At 35.6% G+C, this 23,711-nt stretch overlaps 1 protein-coding gene across 2 annotated transcripts in view; it reads right to left on the reverse strand.

Annotated features, from left to right (window-relative positions):
- Positions 1 to 5,897: 5,897 nt before the first annotated feature.
- KHDRBS3 (KH RNA binding domain containing, signal transduction associated 3) overlaps positions 5,898 to 23,711 on the reverse strand; it is an 87,802-nt gene continuing 69,988 nt past the window's right edge. Inside the window, exons 8-11 of one of the 2 annotated variants that reach the window (XR_013339652.1) lie at positions 13,527 to 13,585; positions 10,083 to 10,232; positions 8,655 to 8,711; positions 5,898 to 6,640 (exon numbers count right to left, since the gene is read on the reverse strand). Coding sequence is in view for 1 of the 2 variants with exons in the window: in XM_031504112.2 (XP_031359972.1) it covers positions 10,141 to 10,232; positions 13,527 to 13,585 (151 nt within the window). In the remaining variant the exon portion in view is untranslated. Of the gene's footprint in view, positions 6,641 to 8,654; positions 8,712 to 9,623; positions 10,233 to 13,526; positions 13,586 to 23,711 lie in introns of those variants that run through there. The other variant, XM_031504112.2, reaches the window with a different exon arrangement.

Genomic DNA, 23,711 nt, shown 5'->3' on the forward strand with positions numbered 1-23,711 from the left:
GTAACATCTAATGGTTATTAATGTGGACTGGATACTAATACTTCAAACACTAGACTGAAAAAGGAAAACTTTTACTTCACATTGTTCTAAGTATTTATGCACAGAAATTCACCTGTTTTTTCTGGTCTCTAGGCTTTCCTTCAGAATTTAAAGCTTTATCTTAAACAGCAACTAACATTTACAGCATAACCATAAATTTATAGAATCATTGAATATTCAGAGCTGGAAGAGAATTACAAGGATCACCAAAGTCCAACTCTAGTCCCTACACAGGATAGCCCCAAAAATACAGATTCAGAGAATATCCTGAATTAGAAGGGAAATTCCCTCTTGTACAAGTCCTCTCACCCAATATTCTACCCAGTCCTGAGATTTAAGATGCTTACAACCAACAGCATGTGGCTGTGCTTAACAGGAGGCTCTGGAAACAAATACTGACCGTGAAAACCTCCTGATTAATGGATAAACTAAGAAGGTTGATAGAAAAATATTTGGAGCAGAAGCCATCAAAAAAGAGTCTGCCTTTTCTTGCTCCTTGCTCTTGTTTTAAAGGTATCCACAAAGGTGGTTTTGGAACAGAAATATGAGTGAGATTCATCATTCTTTAGTTCAGACATCTAAGGTTTAAACATCCAGATAAGTTTAATCACCCACATGAGTCAAGGGGGAAGAGCCAGGTGTTTTCAGGGGTGAGTCAGTCCCCTAAGCTTAATCCATTTCTCTCTCAAAAAGTTGATTTATCCTTTGCAATTGTTTCTCTTGGTCAATGATAAGGGAAGCCTGGGCAAACAGTCAAGTTTGTTATCTGAGATGAACATACATAAATCTAAAATAATCCAGCCTATTTCTTTAACAAAATTAAAAGCCTTCTGTTAATTCAAAAAGCAGATTGGGTAATGTAAAAAGTGTAATTTGTGAGTTTATCACAGCAATACCCAGAATTTCGAGGTGCAGCTTGCACAAGGAACAAGAGTTGTTTGTGTGTCAGCACCAGTAAATATGGACTGATCTCCTTTTCACTTTGCAAAGACAGTAGGATGTGCAGTACATCAATAACATAGATAGAAATGGAGAACTAGCCCCTGTAAATAAAAGGAATTTTGATTATCTTAACTCTCACATATTAGTCTGAAAAACAGTTAAAGAAATTAAGTGAGAATTATTATACAATAATCATTGATCCATGAGACTCAAGCTCAGACACAATTATGAGATCATCCAGTCCAGCTGCTACATAGGAAAACAAAGAGAAGCCCATTCTTTTCATGTAGCTTGCTGCTGTGGTTAATCACTCTCATTTGAGCCTAATTTTCTATTTAAGAGTGCAGGGTTTTTACTCAGCATTAGTTGTTACTTTTTTTCACTACTAGATTAGAGTAATTTAGTACTTGTTATTTTCTCCCTGTGTGAGCAATTATACACCAAAATCAAGCTTTTTAAGTCTCTCACAGTAAGATAATCACCTTCTGTCCTTTGAATTATTCTTCTGAAGGGCCCTTACCAAAACCGTTAAATTATGTACACATGCCTATAAATATTATTCAGTACACAAAGTGACCTTTCAAAGGAATATTGATTGTGGCATTTATGCAAGTTATATGCTTATATCTTTGAAGTCTATCACCAAAAATTAGTGCTGCTGTTCCTATTATGTGAGGAATTTCAATGCCAGACCAGTTACATATAGGCAGAAAAAAAAATGTTAGTTATCACAGGCCATAAATGACCTGTGTTTATCTTGCCCCTCTGGACTATGATATATCAGTTCAACTTCCAAACATCAAATATGTTTAAAGTGAGAGTGAACTTCAGGGAAAAACAGATGGAATAACCTAAACAGAAAAAAAAAAAAAAATAGCAGCTATTGCATGGCTTCCCAAGGTAGCTTAGGAAAGGTATGTTCTGTAACAAGGTGGTTTTCCTCTTCAGCTCTGGATTTTGAAATCCAAATTATCTTTTAGTATTTAGCCTTCTTTTTAACAACTACTTCTCAGTTTCCTTTTGCATAATATGCTTGTATTATTTTTTACATCTTCATTTCCTCAAACCTGTAATTAGTCTAATTAGGTAAAGGCATTTCATGGTCGCCACCATCAAACACACCACAAAACTTTGCCACAATCCCTTATGCATTCATCCTGTAGCTTGTTCAGGAGAACTGCCTGAGGATCAGCTCTGCTTTCTTGATTTATTAATTCTGTCAGTCTTAGAGTGATCCTATTTCTAATGTTAAAAAAAAACCAAAACAATCTTAAAATGAATAATGAAAAAAACACACACACTTTTCTTATTAGTAAGCTGTATGAGAAAATCATCACTGGAGTATTTTAAAAATATCTAAAGGAATTTTTTATTCCAACTATTTGAAGTTAGAGTCACAAGTGCTGTAAAATAGTGAAACTGTGCATGGCATATGCTTTATTTTTGAATTTTGAAAGCAGGTTTGTCCTGTTTTATTTGTTGCTTAAAATTGAGATTGGCTCAGTTGGTCAGAGCATGGTGCTGGTAACACCAAGGCTGTGGGGTCAGTCCCTGTAATAGCTGGGGCTTGATGATCCTTGTGGGTCCCTTCAAACTCTCCTTCTGTGAATCTGTAAACTTCTAAAAAGATTAAGGTCAACTTTCACATGTGGATAATTCTGATAATCAGCATTAGTCAGATGATTTCCAGGAAGCAAGCAGGCAGAAGTCTGTGCAGTATTCTCATTTAATTTCAAACTGTAATTAACTATCCTGAAGTCTACTGAATTTTCTAAATAGGAAACATTTATATTGTAATAGAAACGTTGCAAAATGGTTTAGCAAAAGCCCAGAGTCCATAAATGCAGGTTTAGTAGTCTCACTATCTGAAGAAAGAGCATCTTCATGTATGGATTTCTGAACTGGTAATTGCACTATCAGAAGAATTAACTCAAGGACAAATGTATTTTCCTTTTTATTTTTTTTTAATATCATAATAAAAGTAGTTAATTCTGAGATTAAGCCTACATATCTGCTATCAGTAAGAACGACAACAGCTATCTCTACACTAAGAATCTTTAACTCTTTAACAGAGGAACAAAATAAACAAGGCAAGTATTCAAATGAATAAAAAGTGTTTCATGCTCCTGAGATGTTTAGGACATCAGGATCTTTGTGTTGATCTTCATAACCAGGTCAAAAGCAAGAGCACAAGTAACCACCAACTCTTTTGCCACTGAAGACAAAAAACTTGAGTTCCTGGGTTACTGCTTGAGTAAGCATTTGGAGCAGTTTACTATGCTTTGTCTATGGGAGAAAAAATTCACTCTCTGGAGTAATAAATAATCCCACAACTTCCCATTATCTTCACAAATAGAGTGGAATTTCACTTTGGTTGAAAGTTTTTTTTTTTATTCTAAATTTCAGTAGAAAGAAAAAATATTTATGCTATTTCATGCCAAATGTTTCTAAGCATAAAGAACAAGTTTAGTATTTAGCTTTGCAAAAGCAGAAACTATACTCTAAGGACTGATTTATATTTGATTTTTCTCTTATAAGATCATAATAAGATCAGAATCTTTAGTCAGAACTTCTGGCTCAGTGGTTATCTTGAAAGAAAATGAGTTTGACTACTGGATATATAGACTCCTGATAAATTTTGTCATAAACCTTTACTAAATATAAATTTTAATTTTATATTTGTCAAGTATATCTTTGACCAAAAAGTGAAAGTGTCCATTAAGCCTATTACCTAATGTCCTATTTTTAGGAGTGTTGACATCTCACTCGTTTTTAATACCTTCCCACTGATGGGAAAAAAAGACTTAAAAAAGAACTGTGCAGCAAAGCGGCTTTATTTTGGCCCCTGGCTACAGCTTAAACATCTTTAAAATCCTGGTTTGCCAGAGATGTTCTCTTGACTTGCAATCATGTGGAAAGCCTGCCTGAAGACAAGGGTCAATGCACAATGAAGTATCTGCGGCTGCATAAACATTTATCTTCACAATGTCTGCTTTAATACTAAATACCTTCAATAATTTCCATTACCAAAGGGGTTTTTCTCCCCATTAAACAAATGCAACTGTCTCAGACAAAACTGCTGAGCTTGTGAAAGTAATTCACAGCCTCTTCATCCAATTAGTCTTTTTCATAAAGTTATAAAGTCAAAGATATTTGGATTCTTGGTGTGTATTTACTTCATCTGCCAACAATGCTGGTGTTCTTGGACACAGGCAACCTGGAAATTCGTCTACAAATTTGGCCTTTTAGCACATATTTATGAACTTACTACAGAAATCTAATTATAATACTAAAATAGTTTAAAAAATATTGCAAAATTCAGTGTGGGAAAATTGGAGCAGAACCACTCAAGAACAGATACTATTTTATTTATACCAAATCATTATATATGCATTTTAAGCTGAGCTTTGCATTCTGATCTTTACATTTTCATTTCCTTTGTTACCAGAAGGATGAAGCTCCAGCATAAAATTTATGTTCTTCAACATCACTTAGAAAGATGTCTGACCTCAAGTATGTTCTAATTCATAGTCATGGAACAAGCATCTCTTCATAGATTTATTGTACCTCGTAGGTGGGGTCATCCCCAGAAGAGCAGACACAATGGGAAAGGCTGTGATGCAGACTAGACAACTCATTTGAAGCAGCAGGCTCACATCCTTCCTCAAAACCTTTGAAGTAAATTGATGTCACCTAGGACTGGCACCTGGGAACGGAGCATCAGGACTGTCACTGAGACAGCACAAGGCTGCATGTGTGCTCTTGAAGTGAGCGACAAAGAAGACCCAGATTTCACTCAAAACACAATCTCAAGAACTTAAATTTTACCTACTGATGATAAAACCCAGCAGAAATGGAGCCACAGACTCAGAGAATGGTTTGGGTTGGAAGGGGCTGAAATCCAGGCCTGAGACAGCCAGTCCTTAAACTCTCAGTGAAACAAAGCAAAGTACTTGCAACCCCAACAGCTGGATGGCCACAGGCAGCCCACTTTGACCAGAGCCCAGTGGCTCCTGTTAGGCCACTGAGCAATCAGACAGGACCCCAGGAAAGCCACATTTGCTAGACAGCCTTGACAGTCACATAAGTCACACTAGCAGCATATTTTAGTATTGCCATTAAGCAGCCCATGACTCCTGAGTGGAAGGTGATACTTCACTCCTTGACTAGCTCATAGCACACCTCAAATGAGCTTGTGCTGGCAATCCTGGTGTCCAAATTACAGAAGGCGAAATTGCATTCTGCTATCTAAATTCCCCACACAGTATCTATATACAGCTTTTATACTTGGCCTGCATTTAAAATGTCAGGTGCTGTTCCACACCAGAGGCTCCTGCCTGTCAGTCTGACAGAATCATTATTATATATCTCTTGTGCTTATTCAGAGTTTTTTTTTTTTTTTTCTTGATTTTGCTTTCACTTATTTAAATAATTACTATTCCTGGCTGTAGAAAACAGTTTAGAAATGCAGTTTTGGCACAGTGAAAGATAAAGGCAGGGAAAACCTCTCCAGACTGACAAAATCACCTTAAATATTCAGAGGTTACACATGCAGACTTTTTAATGGTCAGTTTACTAAGTCTATTAAAAACTGCCTTAATCAAGATAATTGATTGGTGCCACAGTTAATAGGAAATCTTATTTTTGTCCACATCCCCACAACTTCAAAGCTATTTTTCAGTAGTCAGTACATGGAATTAGAAGTTATGAAAACCTGTTGAAGAGGCAGCATTTTGGTGTGAAACTGTCAAGTGGTATTGTTTATGTTCAAAACAGCAACAACACAGAACCAAATTATACTTTTGTTGGCAATAAATTGAGATTCAGTGAAGAAAAATGCATCTGATGGGACCATAATTGATGAATGGGGCACATGTGCTCTGCAAGCAGTATTTATGAAGAAGAACAAAAGAAAATAAATTATCAGAACTTTATTTCTCTTACAAATTACCACAATCGCAATTAATATAAAACAGAAAGCACTGAGGAAACATGACTATTGGATACAAGATCATCAAGGTGTAAAAGCTTCATTCAAGACTCTACTACTAGAAAACCTGTGACTGTGTATTAGAGAAAAGATTTCTATGCATCAAACACCAAGTGAAAGAGAATAAGCAGCATAGTATAATTGACAGGGATTAAACATCATCTTGTTATACAAGTTTTTGAAGAAAATGGAAGTTGAAGCATTATTTCTATCCAAGAGACTTGTCTGGAGCAGACTTGTTTACAATTAGCTATTAAAAAAAGCTTCAGCAGAAAGCATCAATCTTCATTTTAACTTATCCATGTTGATCATACATTAGACAAGCTATTTCCAGAAGCATTTAAATTCTAGTCATGAGACTTCACACACTCTCTCACACTTGCTGCGTAAGGCTAAAGAGTTACTAAAGAAAAGGAGGTCGCGTTATTGCTTTGTAACAGGAACTTAGATGGAAATTCTTTATTGGGCTCCAAATAAAACATTGTTGCATCTTTATACAGTTAAGAGTTTCAATATACAATTATTTTTAAAAAGTGTATGCTGTTATACACTTTAAGGCTTTCATACAAGAAATGCTGAGCAGGATTTTCATACTCGGTCTCGTCAGTGTCTGAGCATACAGGTAAGTACAGTGCTCTAAGCAGTCCATAATTAACATGGAAGAAGTTCCTGAAAAAGAGCAAAATACACTTTATTTGTATATATCTTGAGACTAGAGATCTGAATTCTCTGAAGCCTGTCAGACTGTAAGTAGAGGAATCAGACAATTATGCATATCATAAATGTATGCAGATCTAGGCAAGCATTGCAGAAACTGCTATCATTTAAATGCAGTGGAAATTTTATAAGATTCAATAAAGACAAATTATTGATATGACTAATTATGACCATTAACATTACTTTTTTGACCAGTAACATACAGTAATAGTCCAGTGTAAGACTGCAAAACTCTACTAGAATGAAAAAAACTCTTATAAGTTTATCACAGTGGAAGAAAGGCTGCCTTCTACATTGGTCTTAAAAGCTCTCTACCTTTTTAGATTATTTTTCCCTCAAAATCAAATTGATTTAATTTAAGAGATTACTCCATATTAAAAAAAAACAAAAACAAGAGAAATGCAATAGCAGAACAATGCTAGTGTATGTTATTTGAGGAAATGCTAAGATAAGTTCGCACTGTAAATATATAGTTTTGAAGAATATCCAGTACCATTTGTTAGAACTAATGCAATTTATTGTGCACACACAGGACATGAGAATTGATGAATTGATACTTTTTTTTTTTTTTGAAGAGGCATGGAAACACATTTTCTTAAGAGAAATAAGATGCAGAGCATTGGAAGAAGGAAGACATTGTTCACATGGTAATCATTCAATGCTGCACTTAGAGCCTCTGTTATCAGGGAGATACATTTTTCCACCCCAAAGAAAAGCTAAAACAATTTAAGGTTTCTCTAGGACTTCAGGGCAGAGTAGCAGAGAAGTGGCACAAATCACACATGCTGATCACACATTCATCCTCCATACGGGAGGCAATAAGAAAATATGGCATGAAATAAAAGAGTTGCATAAACAATACAGAACACTGAATCCACTTCTGATTCACTTATTTATCTACTAGCCACCCTTGCTACTAGGCATTTTAGTTTCAACCCCTGAAGTTTCACTCTGTCTATTTAAAACAATACATGATGTTTGCAGATGAACACTTCTTATGTAATTCATTATGTGATTTAAGATGTGACCAGAAGGATAGATTGTGCCAATTGTTATAAATATTTTTAAAAGATATTTATATATTCAGTTTTGCCATGGCAATTCTAGCAGCTGGTATTAAATCTTTGCCATCTGAGCCCCAAAGGGGAGAAATCATCTTCAAGCTCTCCTACTCTTAAGAGTCCTTTGATTTAAGCCTTTAAAATGCTCAAAACAGTTCTAAAGCCATTTTGTATGTACAAAAGGTTCCTTTAGCCTGTGACAGCAGCCTCTTAAATTTACTGCAGTACACAGAGGCAGTGCAACTTATGCAATATTTCACAGTATAAAGCTCTATTTATCTAAGCCTTGTCAAATAAAAACACTGAGATCATGAGGTTAGCAGGAAGAATTACCATTCCAAGTAGAAAAAGATCTGTTTTATTTTAAATATACACCATCTGAGCATAAATACAGTTAAATTATTTCTTACTTTATATATTGAATTGACCAGAAACAGTAGAGCCAGTTATTCTTCAGCTAATGTTTCTTAATGGATTTGTTCTCCTTCAATTAATACCAGAAATCAGTCTGCTACTTGTGCAGAAATGCCTGCTTTGAAAACCAGCTTACAAAATGTATTTTTCATATTTTAGACATGTTTGTTGACCAGATTAGAGTTTTAAATTCCTATTTGAAAACTACAAGCATCAAATTACATTTGGTTTCTTCAACTTCCTCTGTCCAATCAAAGACTTAATTGTTTGAGATGCTGCCAAAGCTCTGCACACCCTTCAATGAACTGCCAGGGGAGTGTCCACACACTGTGACAGCTTAAGGTCCTGATTAACGAAAGTTTAAAACTATTCCTTTTCCTACCAGAATTGAACTAAGACAACGACACCTAACTTAAAACTTTGTGCAGAATTTAGAACCTGATCAAAAGTTCCATTATCTAATAATTTCACAGATGAGTAAAGATACCTACCAAAGCATCAGAAGGTTAGGGTTTTTGTTCTCTTGGCTGTCCAAGGAGGTGAGTTTCCTGACAAGAGAGGGAAAAAAAATGTTTTTACTAAATTTCAAATAATTTAAAATAAAAACTAAAGAATACAACATAAATCAAACTGTAATTAATAGAAACAATGCTAAAAAAAAGCTTTAGATAACATTTGCAATGTTTAAGCTACTAAAATTTATGGAAAAATAATATATTACAAACTATTGGTTATGAGGTTTTACAGTTGTTTAATAGGGAATAGTTTGTCCAAATTTAACTAGCTAAACTAAGGCTTTTTAGACTAATACAAATTAAACGTTTTAAAATGAGAATTTAGGTGTCCTCATAAGTTTTTCCTACATTCTAAAATGAAACTTTCTAAGTTGTAGCCTCCCTGTTTTTATTGGTTATATTAAGATAACTTAAGTGAGATTAAAATCTTATTTGATTTATTTACCTTTGCAAATGAAGACCGTTTTAAGGGTTACACATCCTCTGCCTCTGACGAAAGCGACCTCAATTAGTCAAGTCAGAAAGTCTTTAAAAGCTTTGTGTTTATTGCTTCCAGCACGGAGCGAAGTGGTCATTAACGTACCAAAATTCTCATAAAAATTCCAAAGTTGCACTAGTGAAAAAATGCTCAACAAGGTGAAAACTAGTCACATCTTTTTCCAGAAAATTCATTAGCTATTTTAAACCATTTTAAACAAAAGTATTTTGATTTAATGTGGCACTCAAGCAGATCCATACCATTTGAATATTTTAAACAGCATTTATATCTACTGTGAGTATATAGAGAGATACATTTAGGTTTAAACCATTTTGTTTTAAAAGAAGTTGCACAATGTTTAATATGAGCCTTTTATGCTGATCACTGTTAAACAGTTCTCCCTGTTTACTACTATTTATGAAGTTTTATTATAAGATAAAGCATAAAATTAATCTCACACACACTGATTTTCTTTCAAAAGTTTATTTAGTATCAAGCAAGGGTAAAACTTTGCTTAACACTACAGAACATTTCAAGACTTGAGTTACAAAATACCACATTATTCGCATTTGTAGTTGGCTTCCCTTTTTACGCATGTTTGCAAAGAGAAAATCTAGCAAATGGCTCAAAATAAAAGCTAAAAACTAAATTGTTGAAAACCTTTAAAATAAAAGGTTACACTTATGTTAAAAAGAATGGACTAACGTATTTAGTAAACCTATTTTTTGTTTAACACTAGTTAATCAAAGGTTATTTTTTTGATCACCTATTTTTTCAAACACAGTTTGGAAATAACAAAGTTCCTTGTTTTACATATCTTTCTGTCCAGGTTGTTCTTTCAACAAATGTTTTAAGTTCAGTCCATCCATTCAGAATTTTTATGCACTTTGAGTTAATAAAAAGGGATTGTTCATAGAAAAAATTACTTTGAACAGTATACAGGACTGGTGGAGATTGGATATTTCACAACATCAGACAGTACAATCAGTATCTGGCATATGGCTGGTCTCTGTAGACTCCTTTTGTTGTCCTTGCAGAAGGTGTCTTGTGTCGTGAGTTGGTCCATTCTTCTTGCCCTACAAGGAAAGAAAATATGGTCAGAGCCCAACATTCTCAGATGCTGAATGTAATTTTTCTTAGCTGTGAATCAAACAGCCACATTCTGTTTACAGTAACCAAGGTGTACAAGTCTAACACCTGAAACAAGAAATCGGGGTACAGCACATCCATCGGAGCTATCCCACAGTGATTTCTCAGCACACAGGAGCAGGGAACATGACAGGCTAATGGCAAAACTATTTAAGGCTGTGGAAATTCAGCTGGACCTGCTTGTTGCAAATGCACAGAAATGTCAGCTCCTGTAGCAGACACACCAATAATTGCAATGGGATGAAATGAATGTAAGGTATGAATTATGTATAAGGAAATAAGCTGTCCTCAGAAATGAGTTTCTCTGCATCAGTGCCAATTTAGGACTAATTCAAACATGCAAACCAAGTCTCAAGTATCACTACAAACACCTGTGGCTTTTAACATGCTAGGGCCAATATTCCATACATCTCCTCTGAAGTGCAAGAAATAGGAGGGCAGATTTAAAAAAAAAAACAAACAAAAAACTATTAAGCGGACAAGTAACATTGGTTGTTTGAATTTTGGCTATAAAATAACTTTGTAAAAAAACCTTGTGCTGTATTTAATGATTCATAATCCTACCACCTTTCAATGGTAATAAATATTTTTAAAAAGCAGCAAAAATTATTATCTTAAATGAGAGTCAGACCTACTATGCCAGGCAGTTACAAAAGGGAAAACATAGAATTTAACATAGAGTGCAAGGAAACAGTACTTAGCTACACTTTAATGATGTAAACAAATCAGAGTACTATGTTATATCTGCAAGAACAAAAATAAAAAAGCAGCACCAAAAAAATCCCCAAAAGAAAACACACATTAAAACAATGTATATGTTTCCATACTTATTTCTGCTGAACTGCCCTGCCCTAAACAGACAGGTGCTTCAGTGAATCCAATGCAATCCAGAAACTAAAGATGGAATCCAAATGTATGGCAAAATAAATGTAAACATCACTTTCTCTTTATTAAAAAAAAAAAAAAAAAAAACACGCACAAAAAAAAGAAGTCAAAGAGCCCGTGCAATTTCAATGCTGAGGTAACTTGCTCTGACATGAGATATCTGAAATTAGATGACAAAGATCCCATATGTCAAGGGTTCAGTTTCACAATCCCTTTGCAGAAGCCTCATCCTAACTACTGTTTAATAATGTAGGTGGTAGGTGGCTGCCTGCTGAGTCCAGGCTATAAGTCACACCCGGGTGGTCAGGATATTTGCCTAGGAGGTAAAAGGAACAAGTTCAAATCTGGTGTAAGGCTGAAAGAATTAATCTTTCACCTCAGGCGATTTTCAGGGGCATCTGGTAACAACCTCTTGTGCTTCTTCATCACAAAGAAAGCAAGATTTACATTAAAAAAGAAAAAGACTGAGCCTAATAGTATGGGCAGCTGACTGAGAGGTTGGAATTAAAAATATCCTAGCTTTTAAACACTGCTGCCAGAACTGATGAAATGAAAAGAGAAGACTTTGTTACAGTTTAAGGGGAATACTAGCTCTTTTTCAAGCAGCTGAACAAATAAGCAGGGTAAAGAGTTATCTTACTGTTTCTCAGTTTTCATTTTGGTGCTGTTCAGGGCTCCAAATCCTAAAAACACTGATATTCTTCTTACATCCTCTGGATTGTCACCTCAGTTTCTCAAAGGAAAAGCTGAGATACCACCTGGGTATCTGAATTTCCTCCCAGCCAGCACTAGACAACTACCTACTTATTTTGAGGCATCTAATGTTCTTTACATATAGTGAAATGGTTATTAACCTCTAACTCTGATTTTAAGGGATACACTTAAGAAATAAAGTGTACAGCTATTTATATGTGCAAAAACTATAGTGACTGCAACCCATAATCATTCTTCAAGGTATTTATAGTCTTTCTCTCAACTTGAATAAGTACATCACTTGATATTCTGAGTGGCTGTGCTTTGATAAATAGAAAACCAATTTTAAATGCAAAAGCAATGAAAAATCCATATTTTCAACTTTAAATATTGCAATCAATATCTCTCCCCATCAGTCTATCTACATTAAGCAGTTTCATACATTTTTCCCCCATCAATTTTGCATTACTGAAATAGTCTTAGAAATATCAGGTTTAGAATGGCAAACAGTTTATTTTAATGCTGAAATAAAGATTTAAGCTATATATCTATTAACACCAACTGAAAGTGTTGGGGGACAGAGGAATTTCACATCACCTCTTCTTTTGATGAACTGCCTTTCAACTTTAAGCAAAATAATTAGTTTAAGCAGATATGCTGGGCAAGCTACTGCATTAGGTGCATTTATCACAACTTAGTTAAGGTCATTTTAGTTTCAAGCAGAAAGCACTTCCACATGGAGTCAAAGAAATAGACCTCCAAAAATTTCAAGTAGAGCTCTAAAGTAATTGAAGTATTCATTACTCAGCATTGCATCTTTTACACAGGTTACTAACAACCCTCCAATGTTTGAGATTTGAGAGACCTAGATTGTATTTTTCTGATCTCTATCCAGAGACTTAACATTTATCCCTTAATCAAAGGTGCCTTTTAAAATGTTTTATGCTTCCAACCCATAACAGATTTCTTTAATTAAGTCTGTTACTACCACACTGGTATATTAAGAAAAAAAAAAAAAAAGTGATCTTTACAACTGGCATATGTTTTTTTGCTTCATTACGCATTGTTTTGTCTCTGTACAGACTAACCCACTGCCCTCATGTCTATTAGCTACCTAAAATACTTCCCTAACCTTTACATAATGACTCCTGCTTGATTTCCCAGGACTGATGCATGAAAATGAATTAAAACAGAAGGACCATGCAAGGCTAAACCACACTCAATTAGGCTCCAATTCAGCTGGGAGCTCCAGCAGATTCCTACCTTGTACCAAGTCTCAATGCAAGCTGTGCCACACCAGAAGCATTTGCTTTGGCAGCCAAAAGTTCCTGGAAAAAGGTCCTCCACCCCCAATTTTTTGCCTAAATCTCATTGAATGTGGCATGGAAAGGCAGCATGCATAATGATTTAAGTTTTATTTTCTCTACATCTTTGGTTTTAGTTTCCCATGACTGCTTTAGCTAACAGACCACAGAGGGCATTTTTCTCAATAAGCACATGAGGAGAGCTGTGACATCTCAGGAATCCCTGAGCAGCCATTACCTGCTGCAGGACTAAGCCTTGCCTCACAGAAATTATCCCTTCATTATGCTTTTTTTTCCAAGAGTCTGTTGCTGCAGTGGTTGAGCTGATAAAGCACTCACCATAGGAGTCGTAGGTGTCTTCACTCAGTCCGTGGCCATAGTCGTAGTAATCTGCTCCACTGCAGGGCAGGAGGGGCATGGAGAGAGCAAGAAAGAAAACATTACAAGAAATAATTATACATTCTACCTCTGAAAAGAGAGCTTGAAGGATATAGCACATGCCCTAACAAAGGTAAGTATCCATGTGGCAGTGACAGCTGAGATCCTGCTTGTTTATTGATTAGAAAATATATTTAATTTCATTGAGGATTTTTTTTTTTTTCATCTCTTGGCTACTCATCCACATTGTAAATATGGATGTGGGAATTTTACATTTAAAATTATAGTTGGGAAAGTTAAAGATCTTACAAGTGTTAATGAAAAACATGGAGATGTAGGTACTGAACCAATTACTTTGTCATAAATTCCTTTTCATTACCTACTGCTAGAGAATGCAATAAAGGGAAAGCTATTTGGTGATTGGAGAGTTATACAGTTGCTGTGTGTGTACAAATTCCAGTGTTTTCAAAACAAGACAGCAGAACACATATAAAAAGGCTATCATTTTAACAGGAAGAAATGACAATAGGAACTAAGTAAAAAGATGAAATCTGTAGTTGTTAGGATTCAAAAGTGTGGATGAAACCATAATCATGGCCTAAAACTGTCCTCCCTTTCATAAAGGTTTGTATATTTGTATTAAGACCCCTGAATGGAAACTGAAGAACAGCCCTTATTACACATCATTCCATTATGGTTTTGTATTTCATGCAAGTCTAGCTGCATGGAGTCTTCTACACAGCTTGTAGAATATGAAAAAAAAAATTGCCTAAATAGTTCTTTTCCTTTTCTTTCTAACCACAAGACAGGCTCAGAGCTGAGAATATTTGGAAAATACTCTCTGAAATGACGCTACCAGATCAGTAGACTCTTAAACTTTTTATTTCCCTTAATGGATGTATTCTGCAAAGAAAAATCTTTTCATAGAATCACCTCCTGAGTGAGAAGGAAATCACTCATATATGATCACTAGCAAGTAATTACTGATATTGACAAAATGTTCCTAACATTAGACTGATTGCTAACAAAATAAACACCAGAGTGAAAATAAACAATTTATAGCCTTAACATGAATTAGCAGGTAAAGTATTTATATAAAACAAACAACACAATTACTTCTGAACTGACAAGTCTTTGTTGTGCTTGAGTCTGTTTGTGTTTATTTTTAGGATATTTTTTTTTGTTGTTTTTTTTTTTTTTTTATTTTAAAGAAAACATTTTAAAATCCTGAAAATAACCAGGCCAGGAAAAAAAATAGTTTTGGTGTGTGCAAATGTATATCTAAAAAGCGTGGATGAGTATTTTTTTATTGCTGGTATAATGCTTCCTAAACAAAAACTTAAACAACTGTACTTTGAAGACTCACAAAGAATTACCCCTACAAAGCCTTTTCCTCTGTGGTTTCTCAGGTGATGAGGACTCCAGAATAAGGGTAAAATTTTAATAAGAAGTATTTTTTCCCTACAGCAGCCAGTAATAAAAGTCTTTATTCTGTCAATGAACTGAAAACTGACATTCACTATCCTTCCACATAGAACTTATTTATTTTAAGACTATGATCGAGTTTAGAAGTCTAAAGCAGCTGAGCTCCATCCCTGTATCTGTCAATCCTGTCAGAATGACTTTGTGGAGTCTCATTTCATAGATCTAATACATCTATTAAACAAAAAAATGACTCACTTTACAGCACACAAAGTGCAAAACAAACATCAGAGAGGAAGGAACCTTTCACTTATACTGAAAGTATATATACAACTCATCTTTATTAACAGACAAACCCTTCAAAATTAATAATCTCTGAAAAGTACAAGGCACAATGGGAAGGAAACTTGCCCAGTGCAATTCAGTACTCCCTGCTCTACTTCATTCATGCTCTATGAATAATGCCAACATTCTCCAGTCAACTCTGTGTTAAACAAACCCAAAGTTTCAGATTAGAAAATCTCAAGACCCAAAGAAAAGGGCAGATACGGATGGATGTAAGGAGGTCTGAATGGAACAAAAAAAAAGATAATTTTTTAATTTGTTAAGGAGTCTGAATATGCCATGGTGTTCACAACCAAGACTGATGCTAATGTTTTTTTTTTTAGAATTACAGAGAAGTCTAGTACTGTGTATGAACTTACAGCTTATAGAATTGTATTTTGTTTCAAAGCAACTGCCTGCAAAAAGCAAACTATTTAAAGCACCCTAAAGCAATACTAAACTTCTAAATTGTACATTTTAACTCATTAACTGAGATAACTGAGATGGTTGAGGTCATTTCTGCTCTAAAGACTTCAGTAGCTACATTAAATAATTCTTCCTGTGGACACAAGTTAGGATATACATTTTTGCTTTAAAATCATACTTTAAACTTAGACTTTTTTTATATATATTCTCTGACATCTTAGCAGTCTGACTGAAGACTATTATGTTTTTTATTTCCCTTAATGGATTTATTCTGCAAGGAAAGGCTTTTTCCCTGAATAACAGAAAGACTTGGGTTGGAAGGGACTGTAAACATCACCTAATTCCATGGTTAGGAACACCTTCCACTAACCAGGTAGCTCAGGTTGCTCTTTCCTTTTATTTTGTCTCATAGAAAGGTTAAAAAAAATCCCCAAATGCAGTTAATTTTCTTCTTTATCTCATATGACTCCCTCTTTTCACCAAAAAGGAGAAAGCGTGACATGGATTCTTCCCTTTTGAACCCAACAAGACAAACATGGACTATGCTTGGAGTTCTTTTGTTTTCCTATGTGAACTGTTTTCATGAAACCACTTTATTTTCCTTATTTTCTATACATCTATTTTTTTAGATAAATAACTGGATTACATACTATATCCAGCATCTTCCTAACCATCAAGTAAATGGTACAAGTGCCATTAACCTTGGAGTATCAGCTGTGTGTACACAAAGATCTTTTGCTTATATCCCCTCTTTTTAACTTCTTTTGTATTCCCATTCCAGCATAATAGTTTTGGGCTGACAAGAGAGAAGACAGAGATGACAAAGAAAAATTGCTTTGATTTTCCATGTCAGCATAAAAACTTGAAACCACTTAATGCTATGGAAGGATTAGAAAACAACAATAAATTTAAGTACGTTGTTTCTAATTGCTGAGGGCTGGGCAGTAATCCTACAATGTTCAGAGGAAGTGTGAAATGAGGCTTAAATAGTGTAAGTAAGGCCAGGGGAAGAGGCTGTTTTCTGTGTTAAAAGGAAAAGCTTCAGACAGGAAGGAGAAAGCTCCGATTCTAGCACAGCAGCCCTGATGAAGCAGAAATGCTTCTCTATGGCTTTATTTAGTAAACTAGAAGACGGAGAAGCTTCCTGTCATTTCTCTGGAATCACTCTGAGAAGTATCTTAAAATACTTTAATTTAGAGTTATTCAACATAAGCCTTCAAAGGCCCTAGGAAAAATGACCTCAATTCTCAGGCTTTTCTACTTAGCTGATTTGTTTCTGAAAATACCTTGATGAACCATAATAGAACAAATGTTTACAAAAACCAAAGAGAAATAACTGCTCTAGACATGATGGTGAAGCCTTAAGGAACTTTACCTTTATTACTTTATTAACTATTAGGTTATTCTTCCTAGAGACCCTGGAATATTCTCCTAGGACAGATAGCAACTGTAGTTTAAACCCAACCCTCATGGGTCCCGCAGTACATGACAGACATTGAGGCATCAGGGTGGTGTGCAGAGAAGGACAGCAGAGCTGGGAAGGGTTTGGAAAATCACTCCTGTGAGGGGCAGCTGATGGAAATGGGTGTGTTTAGCTATAAGCCTGGAGAAAAGGAAGCTCAGGGGAGACCTTATTGCTCCTGAAAATAGATTGTTTCCTGGGGGGGGGGAGGGGGTCAGTCTCTTCTCCCAGGCAACTAGAGACAGCATGTGAGGAAATGCCCTCAAGATATACCAGAGAGATTCAGGTTGGACAGCAGTTAGAATTTCTTCACTGAAAGGGTTGTCAAGCATTGGAATGAACTGCTGAGGGAGGTGGTAGAGCCACCATCTGTGGAAGTGTTCAATAAATGCCTGGATGTGGCACTGAGTGCTGTGGTTTAGTTGACATGGTGGTATTTAGTCAAAATTGGACTAATCTTGGGAGGTCTTTTCCAACCTTAATGATCTTGTGATTCTGTATCAGAAGAGGTCACTTGGCTATTTTTGGGACAAGCCTAAAACAGGCAGACCAACCACACAGTCCAAAAATGCACAAAGGTAGTAAAAAAATATTGAACTTAATTCATGTAATTGCCACAGCTCTTTACATTTGATACAGACATATTTTAGAACAGGCACTATGACATTTCTGTGTTTGAAACAGAAACAGTGTGGCAGGGAGGCTGCTTGCTAAGGGAAGATTAAAAGGTCTCCGACTGAAAGCTCCTAGTTTGCTGGAAAATCCCAGACTTAAGCACTGACAAGCCCAGAAAAAGCACGTGATCTGAAACGTTCTTTGGCTTCTGATGGAAAATAGCCTTGGCACAATAGTTCAGCTTCCAGTAATGCTTATTAGGGAAAAGCTGACCAAAATTTTGCCTTTATCACATGGGTATCAGAAGTAATTTTGATCCCTTTAGGCAGAAACCAGGGCAGTTTCAGAAAGTGACAGTAAAACCCTTGCAAACACCAAGGTTTCCTTTTGTGCCAAGGGAAGCTCCAAACACCACCCTTTGTGCTTCCACCCAGAGTTGCACAGAACAAAACAGAAAAAGCAAATGAGGATCTCTCTAGCAACAGTTCTTATATGATAGACCCTGACTGATATAATCACATCTGAAGAGAACTCTTCCATAAAGAAAAGCCTCTTTCCATCATTCTTGTCAGATTTTCATGCTCAGCTACTTCTGATAGCAAAAAGCATCTGTCAACAGCAAACAGGAAGAGCATCCAAGACAACAATCACTGCAGTGAAGCTTCTCATAACTCTGTAATGTCCTGAACATTGAGCAGCTGCTCTCAATGCTTCTGTGGATCACTAGAACACCCTGTCCTGGAGCCCAGCTTACAGCAGGACAGCAGAAATCCAGAGTATCAAGAGGAGACCCACATATTTTCTTGCATCTTGTAGATAAATTTTTAGTTAATCCCCAGTTCCACTGCTACATAGTAGAGCTTTCTTTACTACATACTTTTATCCCTGCAGCTCAGTTTATGTCTGTCAAACAGATAATGATCTCAGAAAACAACTGAGACCCCCTATGTGAATGCTTTATAAAATACAGAAAAATCACACAATCTTCCTTGAATTATAGCCTATTGTACTCTCAAATGGATCATACAAACAACAGACCTGTTACCTGTAATCTCAAAAGGTGACCAGTGTGCCCTCTCAATGATCCCCTTAGCTATCACTATTTAGGAATTACTTTTTATGGCAGAAATGAGAAATTTCACTTCTGCATAGCAAAACATCCTCAGAGGCATTCTGGTGCTACCTACCAGGCACAGACCTATCTAGGTATTTCTAGCAGAATTCTACAGAGCTGCCTAGGGCAGCTTTACCATCTGAAATGTCCAGTTATTGCTGTCTCAACAAGATTAATCTTTCCCTGGCACATTCTCATGTGCCACCTCCCAAGAGAGGAATGGAAAATGGCAATTAAAATATGTGACTGAAGTGTGTAGTACAAATAAGCAGGAGTTACAGCTTTACCTTGAAACTATGAATAGAACAAATCAACAAAACATCCCTGAACATGAGAAATGCTAACCATATTAATGTCAAAAATTCGCTACATGAAATTACAAAGTACCAGCAGAAAAACTAAAAACTCAGGTTGCATAAATTCAGCATTCTGGTTTGGCTGCTGAATTAGAACCAAGCCCGACACCCTGCACCTCCCTCATCTATCTGCTTTGCAAAGCAGGTTATGAACTGCTACCATAAGAAACCAAACTTGAACTCTTTAACTATCCAGATATGTACCAATTATATTTCAGCAGCTAAATGGAAAAAAAAAAAAAAGACACGACACAACATTAACATCAGAAAAAGACATTTTCTTCCCTCTCTCTCCAAACATACAAGGTTAGTCTGGGCAGTGGAAGCAGCAGAGAACAGTGAAGATCTGAGAGACAGTAGTCAAAGAAACCTTAGACACTGCAATACTGGAAAGATCTGGAGTATTATTCCAGGTAATTCTTGGTTATCCCCCAAGTTCTGTGTATGTTGTCAGAGATCCAAAATAATGTCACTGGAGTACAAGACAACACTGCCACTAACATACTACCCTCAAAAAGTGCACAGGTGGTTTGTCACCACTCCATCAGCACAAATACTGCTCCAGAAGATACACATCATAACTTCTTATACTTCTAATTTACTGAAGCAAAAGTACAACCTTCAAAGCTTTTCTAACAATTTGGGGCCTTACAAGTTGGAACTGAAGAACATTTGTGAGAAAAGGTATCATTCCATCCTGGTTTTATGTAATACAAAAACAATGAAAGTGCCATCAAGGAATACATTTGGTAAAAGAAATTAGGTTAATTGTTTTCAGGGCTGCATAATCATATGCTTTACCATATTCAAGATCTTTCCAGTACTTCCCTAGTACCCTTTGCAACAGCAGTGTCCAAACCTGGCCTCTCCAAGTACAGCAAGGCAGAACTCTTCCTGCTAAGGACAATTCCATCCACGTAAGTGCAAAGACTCATTTCCTGGCCTCATGTGAGCTTCACTACTTCTATCCATACTCATGTTTCAGGTGCTTTACATATGATACAATTACATACTCATGATACAATTACACCAAGATAAATGTGGTTATGATGGTTAGTAATACATTATTTTTCACCATCTATACCTGAACTATATCAAAATTGCACTTAAAAGCACAATTTACTGCCCTCAATACTTCAACTGAAATAAAATTACAAGGACAAACAATTATGACCATTATAAAGTTTTCTTGCAAGCATCTCCCATTTTAAAGTCGCCCAATTAAGTAGGCATTTCCTTACCAACAGAAAGAAGGAAGATTTTTCTTCCCTTGAAAAGCAAACTGAATACAACAGGGTACTCAGAGAGAAAACTGCAACTTTCAATTACTGCTAGTAAGCAGCCAAAGTGTGTTGACTGTCAACCAGCAAAACAGGGTCAAATCCTCATCTACAAAAACATGTTCTATGACAAAAATATGTTCTGAGCTGATGCAGCCTGATTTCTCATTCAGCTAATAGGCACTGGCTTCCAATGTGAGTTTCCAGTGAAGTTCCTTCTTCACCCCACATCATGGAAAAAATAAAGTCTTCCCTATATATAGCTAAATGTCATTCTCTAGTCTCCAAGTGTAAATTTAAGATGTCCTTTCTCTAGTCTGGAGACAATATGTAGTCTCTTTTCTTTATCTTTGTATCTCTTAATCAAACTGCTGGAAAGTTAATTATAATGTGAGATGTTTGAGAAGTCTTTTCTAAATGAATAACTTTAATTTGTAAGATTGATTATCTGTGTTCTGTCTCCAAAACCCATATATCCAGCACATTTCTACAGCATCCTGCTGATGCCTGGCAACTGGGTAATCTCTTTTTATCTTTGTTACCTCCATGCTCCAAGCTTAAATAAACTTATTTTTAAAACAAACTGTAATTAATTTGAAGCCTTCCTTTAATTAAGATTTTTTTAACTATGACTGAATTCCACTACTTACACTAACAGGTAGAACACCAGACTTCAAGTTTAAAAACATATTCCCTGTAAATGAACAGCTTTTTCAACTACTTTGGACTTGGAAGATCCACTTTGACCTTTCCCTTCCTCATGTTTTCACTTCTGTAATCAGTCAAGGAAAAAAAATACAAAATCCTACCAACTACTAATCCTCTTTAATTGCATTGTGGAATTCAACCACCAAGTTTAAGATGCTGTAAAATCACCAAAGTAAAATTAAATGAACTATGCAAAATTAATATAGTTTTATGAAATGACTTTTCTTGATTCCTCAACACTTTGTAATTTGATGTTACTGCTTTTTTTACTACTCTAACACCTGCATATTAGTTTTTCTAGCAGTTTTCTAAATTTATTTTCAAATGCGTTTTTACTTGTTTCCTAAATAAGAAGGCACAGACACATTTAATAGCAAAATCAGGAAGAAACCAAATTAATTTTATTATAATTAGTACAGATGAAGAGTAATCCTAACATTTATTAAACAGTGAAGTCGTCTACTAAAATCACCATGAGAATTCAAAAAAACTTTTCCAGTTTTATGAGTGCATCATGAGATATGCTTGTGTTTTTTCTATTACTGAAGCTGAATCATCTTAGTCATACTCCTTTTTACTGAAAATTCATACCAGATTTCTGCAAGTCAATTAAAAAATTAAAATGCACTAGATTGACAAGTAAAACTATCTATGCTACTGAGGCACTTCTGAATAATTTACCTTGTCACATCTTAACATGCAATTAAAAGGAAAACATCTATCTAAACCTGAAAAATTAGATCTGAAAAACTGCAGTAATAATCTCTTTCAATAATATAAGTGCAAAAATTAAGCAGGAAACCACACACCAGGATTTTCATTCAAAAGCTACATTAGCTTATTTATGCTAATACTTTAAGGCTTTATTTTGCAGAATTATAACCTCCAGTACACTCTGGTACATACCAGGTGTTCATAAACAACAGCAACACAAAATGCCAACCCTTTGCACAATCCCCAGAAATCAAACTCCTGCAGACTGATTTGATTTATAAGTCAAAGCATGAAATATAAACACCTACAAGCATTAAAATGGAGAGAATTACATCTTGGAAAACTACAGTAACAGACACTCATTTGCATATAATGCATATTTATACATCCTGGAAATGCATGATTGCTGACAAACTCAACAATGTAAATTTAAAACACTGAGCATCACAAACAAACTGTTAGCAATTAACTTTCAGATTCCAATAGCAACATCTCCATAAGCCAATTTCAAATCCATATGCTCAGCTCTTCATGAAAATCCTCCTATTAAACAGGAATATCATCATCTTTTGTGTAACTACTAAGCACAGTTTCAAAAAACACCTGAAAATTTGAGCTCCTAGTGCGAAATGAGGAGGAGTTACATACCAGGAATCACCTTTCTTGAAACTAAAGTGCCTCTGGAATAATATAAAAAGCAGTACTTAGAGATTTGAAGGATTTTAGCAAGTCAATTCAGTTGTATTCTTCAAGCATCAGTTGAACAATGGCCACTGCTGGATTTCAAGGTGTTTTTCTAAGTCCTTTTCAACCCAACATCCAGGTTCTCCATTGTTAGGTAACTACCATAAGCTACCAAGCACAGAATTCCTCAAACCTTTCACACCACAGTGTTTTTGTGCATAGTCTTCCATTTTACAAAGAAATTTTTGTCGTGAGTCAGCCACTTTTGAAATAAATGGTAAATAAGGTAATGATAAAGGAGGCTCAGGGGGAACCTTATTCCCTACAACTACCTGAAAGGAGGCTGTGGAACTATCTTCTGCCATGTGACAAACACTGGATATTGGGAAAAATTCCTTCACTGAAAGAGTGGTCAGGCACTGAAACAGGCTGCCCAAGAAACAGTGAAAATCTTAAAAGAAATGTGGGTGTGACATCTGGGACATGGTTTGGTGGTGAACATGGTGGTGGCAGAGTTGACAATTTTATTTGATTGGAGGCCTTTTCCAACCTGAACAATTATATAATTCATAACACCATGTTTTTAACATGCCTAGGACTTACCATAGGGGCAATTATGTTTTTATGCATTTAAGTAAAAGATCTAACAAAGTTGCAGCATGTTAGTTTTACTTCCCAACACATCAACAATAACCACACAATGGATTTGTGGCACTGAATAAACTTAGGTATACTAAAAAGAATTTGCCAGTTCCCTCAGCTCAGATTAGGTTAACTGTGTGGCTCCAAGGCTCACAAGCAACTTGCAGGAATTTGAATTTATTACATTTTGGTATGATTGGAAGTGAGAGTTATTATTTAGACATGCACAAAGAGCAGTTGAGAAACACTATTTAAGCCAATGGCAAAATGGCTGTTGCCAAGAGAAATCTATTAGAACTATTAGGTAAACGTAGAAACCACAGAACAATGCAGACAACTGTAAACAAATCAAGCAATTTTTTAAAGTCTGAATTTTCCTCCTTTTATGTGTATGTTTAG

This window comes from Lonchura striata, chromosome 1, assembly GCF_046129695.1.
Source record: "Lonchura striata isolate bLonStr1 chromosome 1, bLonStr1.mat, whole genome shotgun sequence".
Taxonomy (NCBI): domain Eukaryota; kingdom Metazoa; phylum Chordata; class Aves; order Passeriformes; family Estrildidae; genus Lonchura; species Lonchura striata.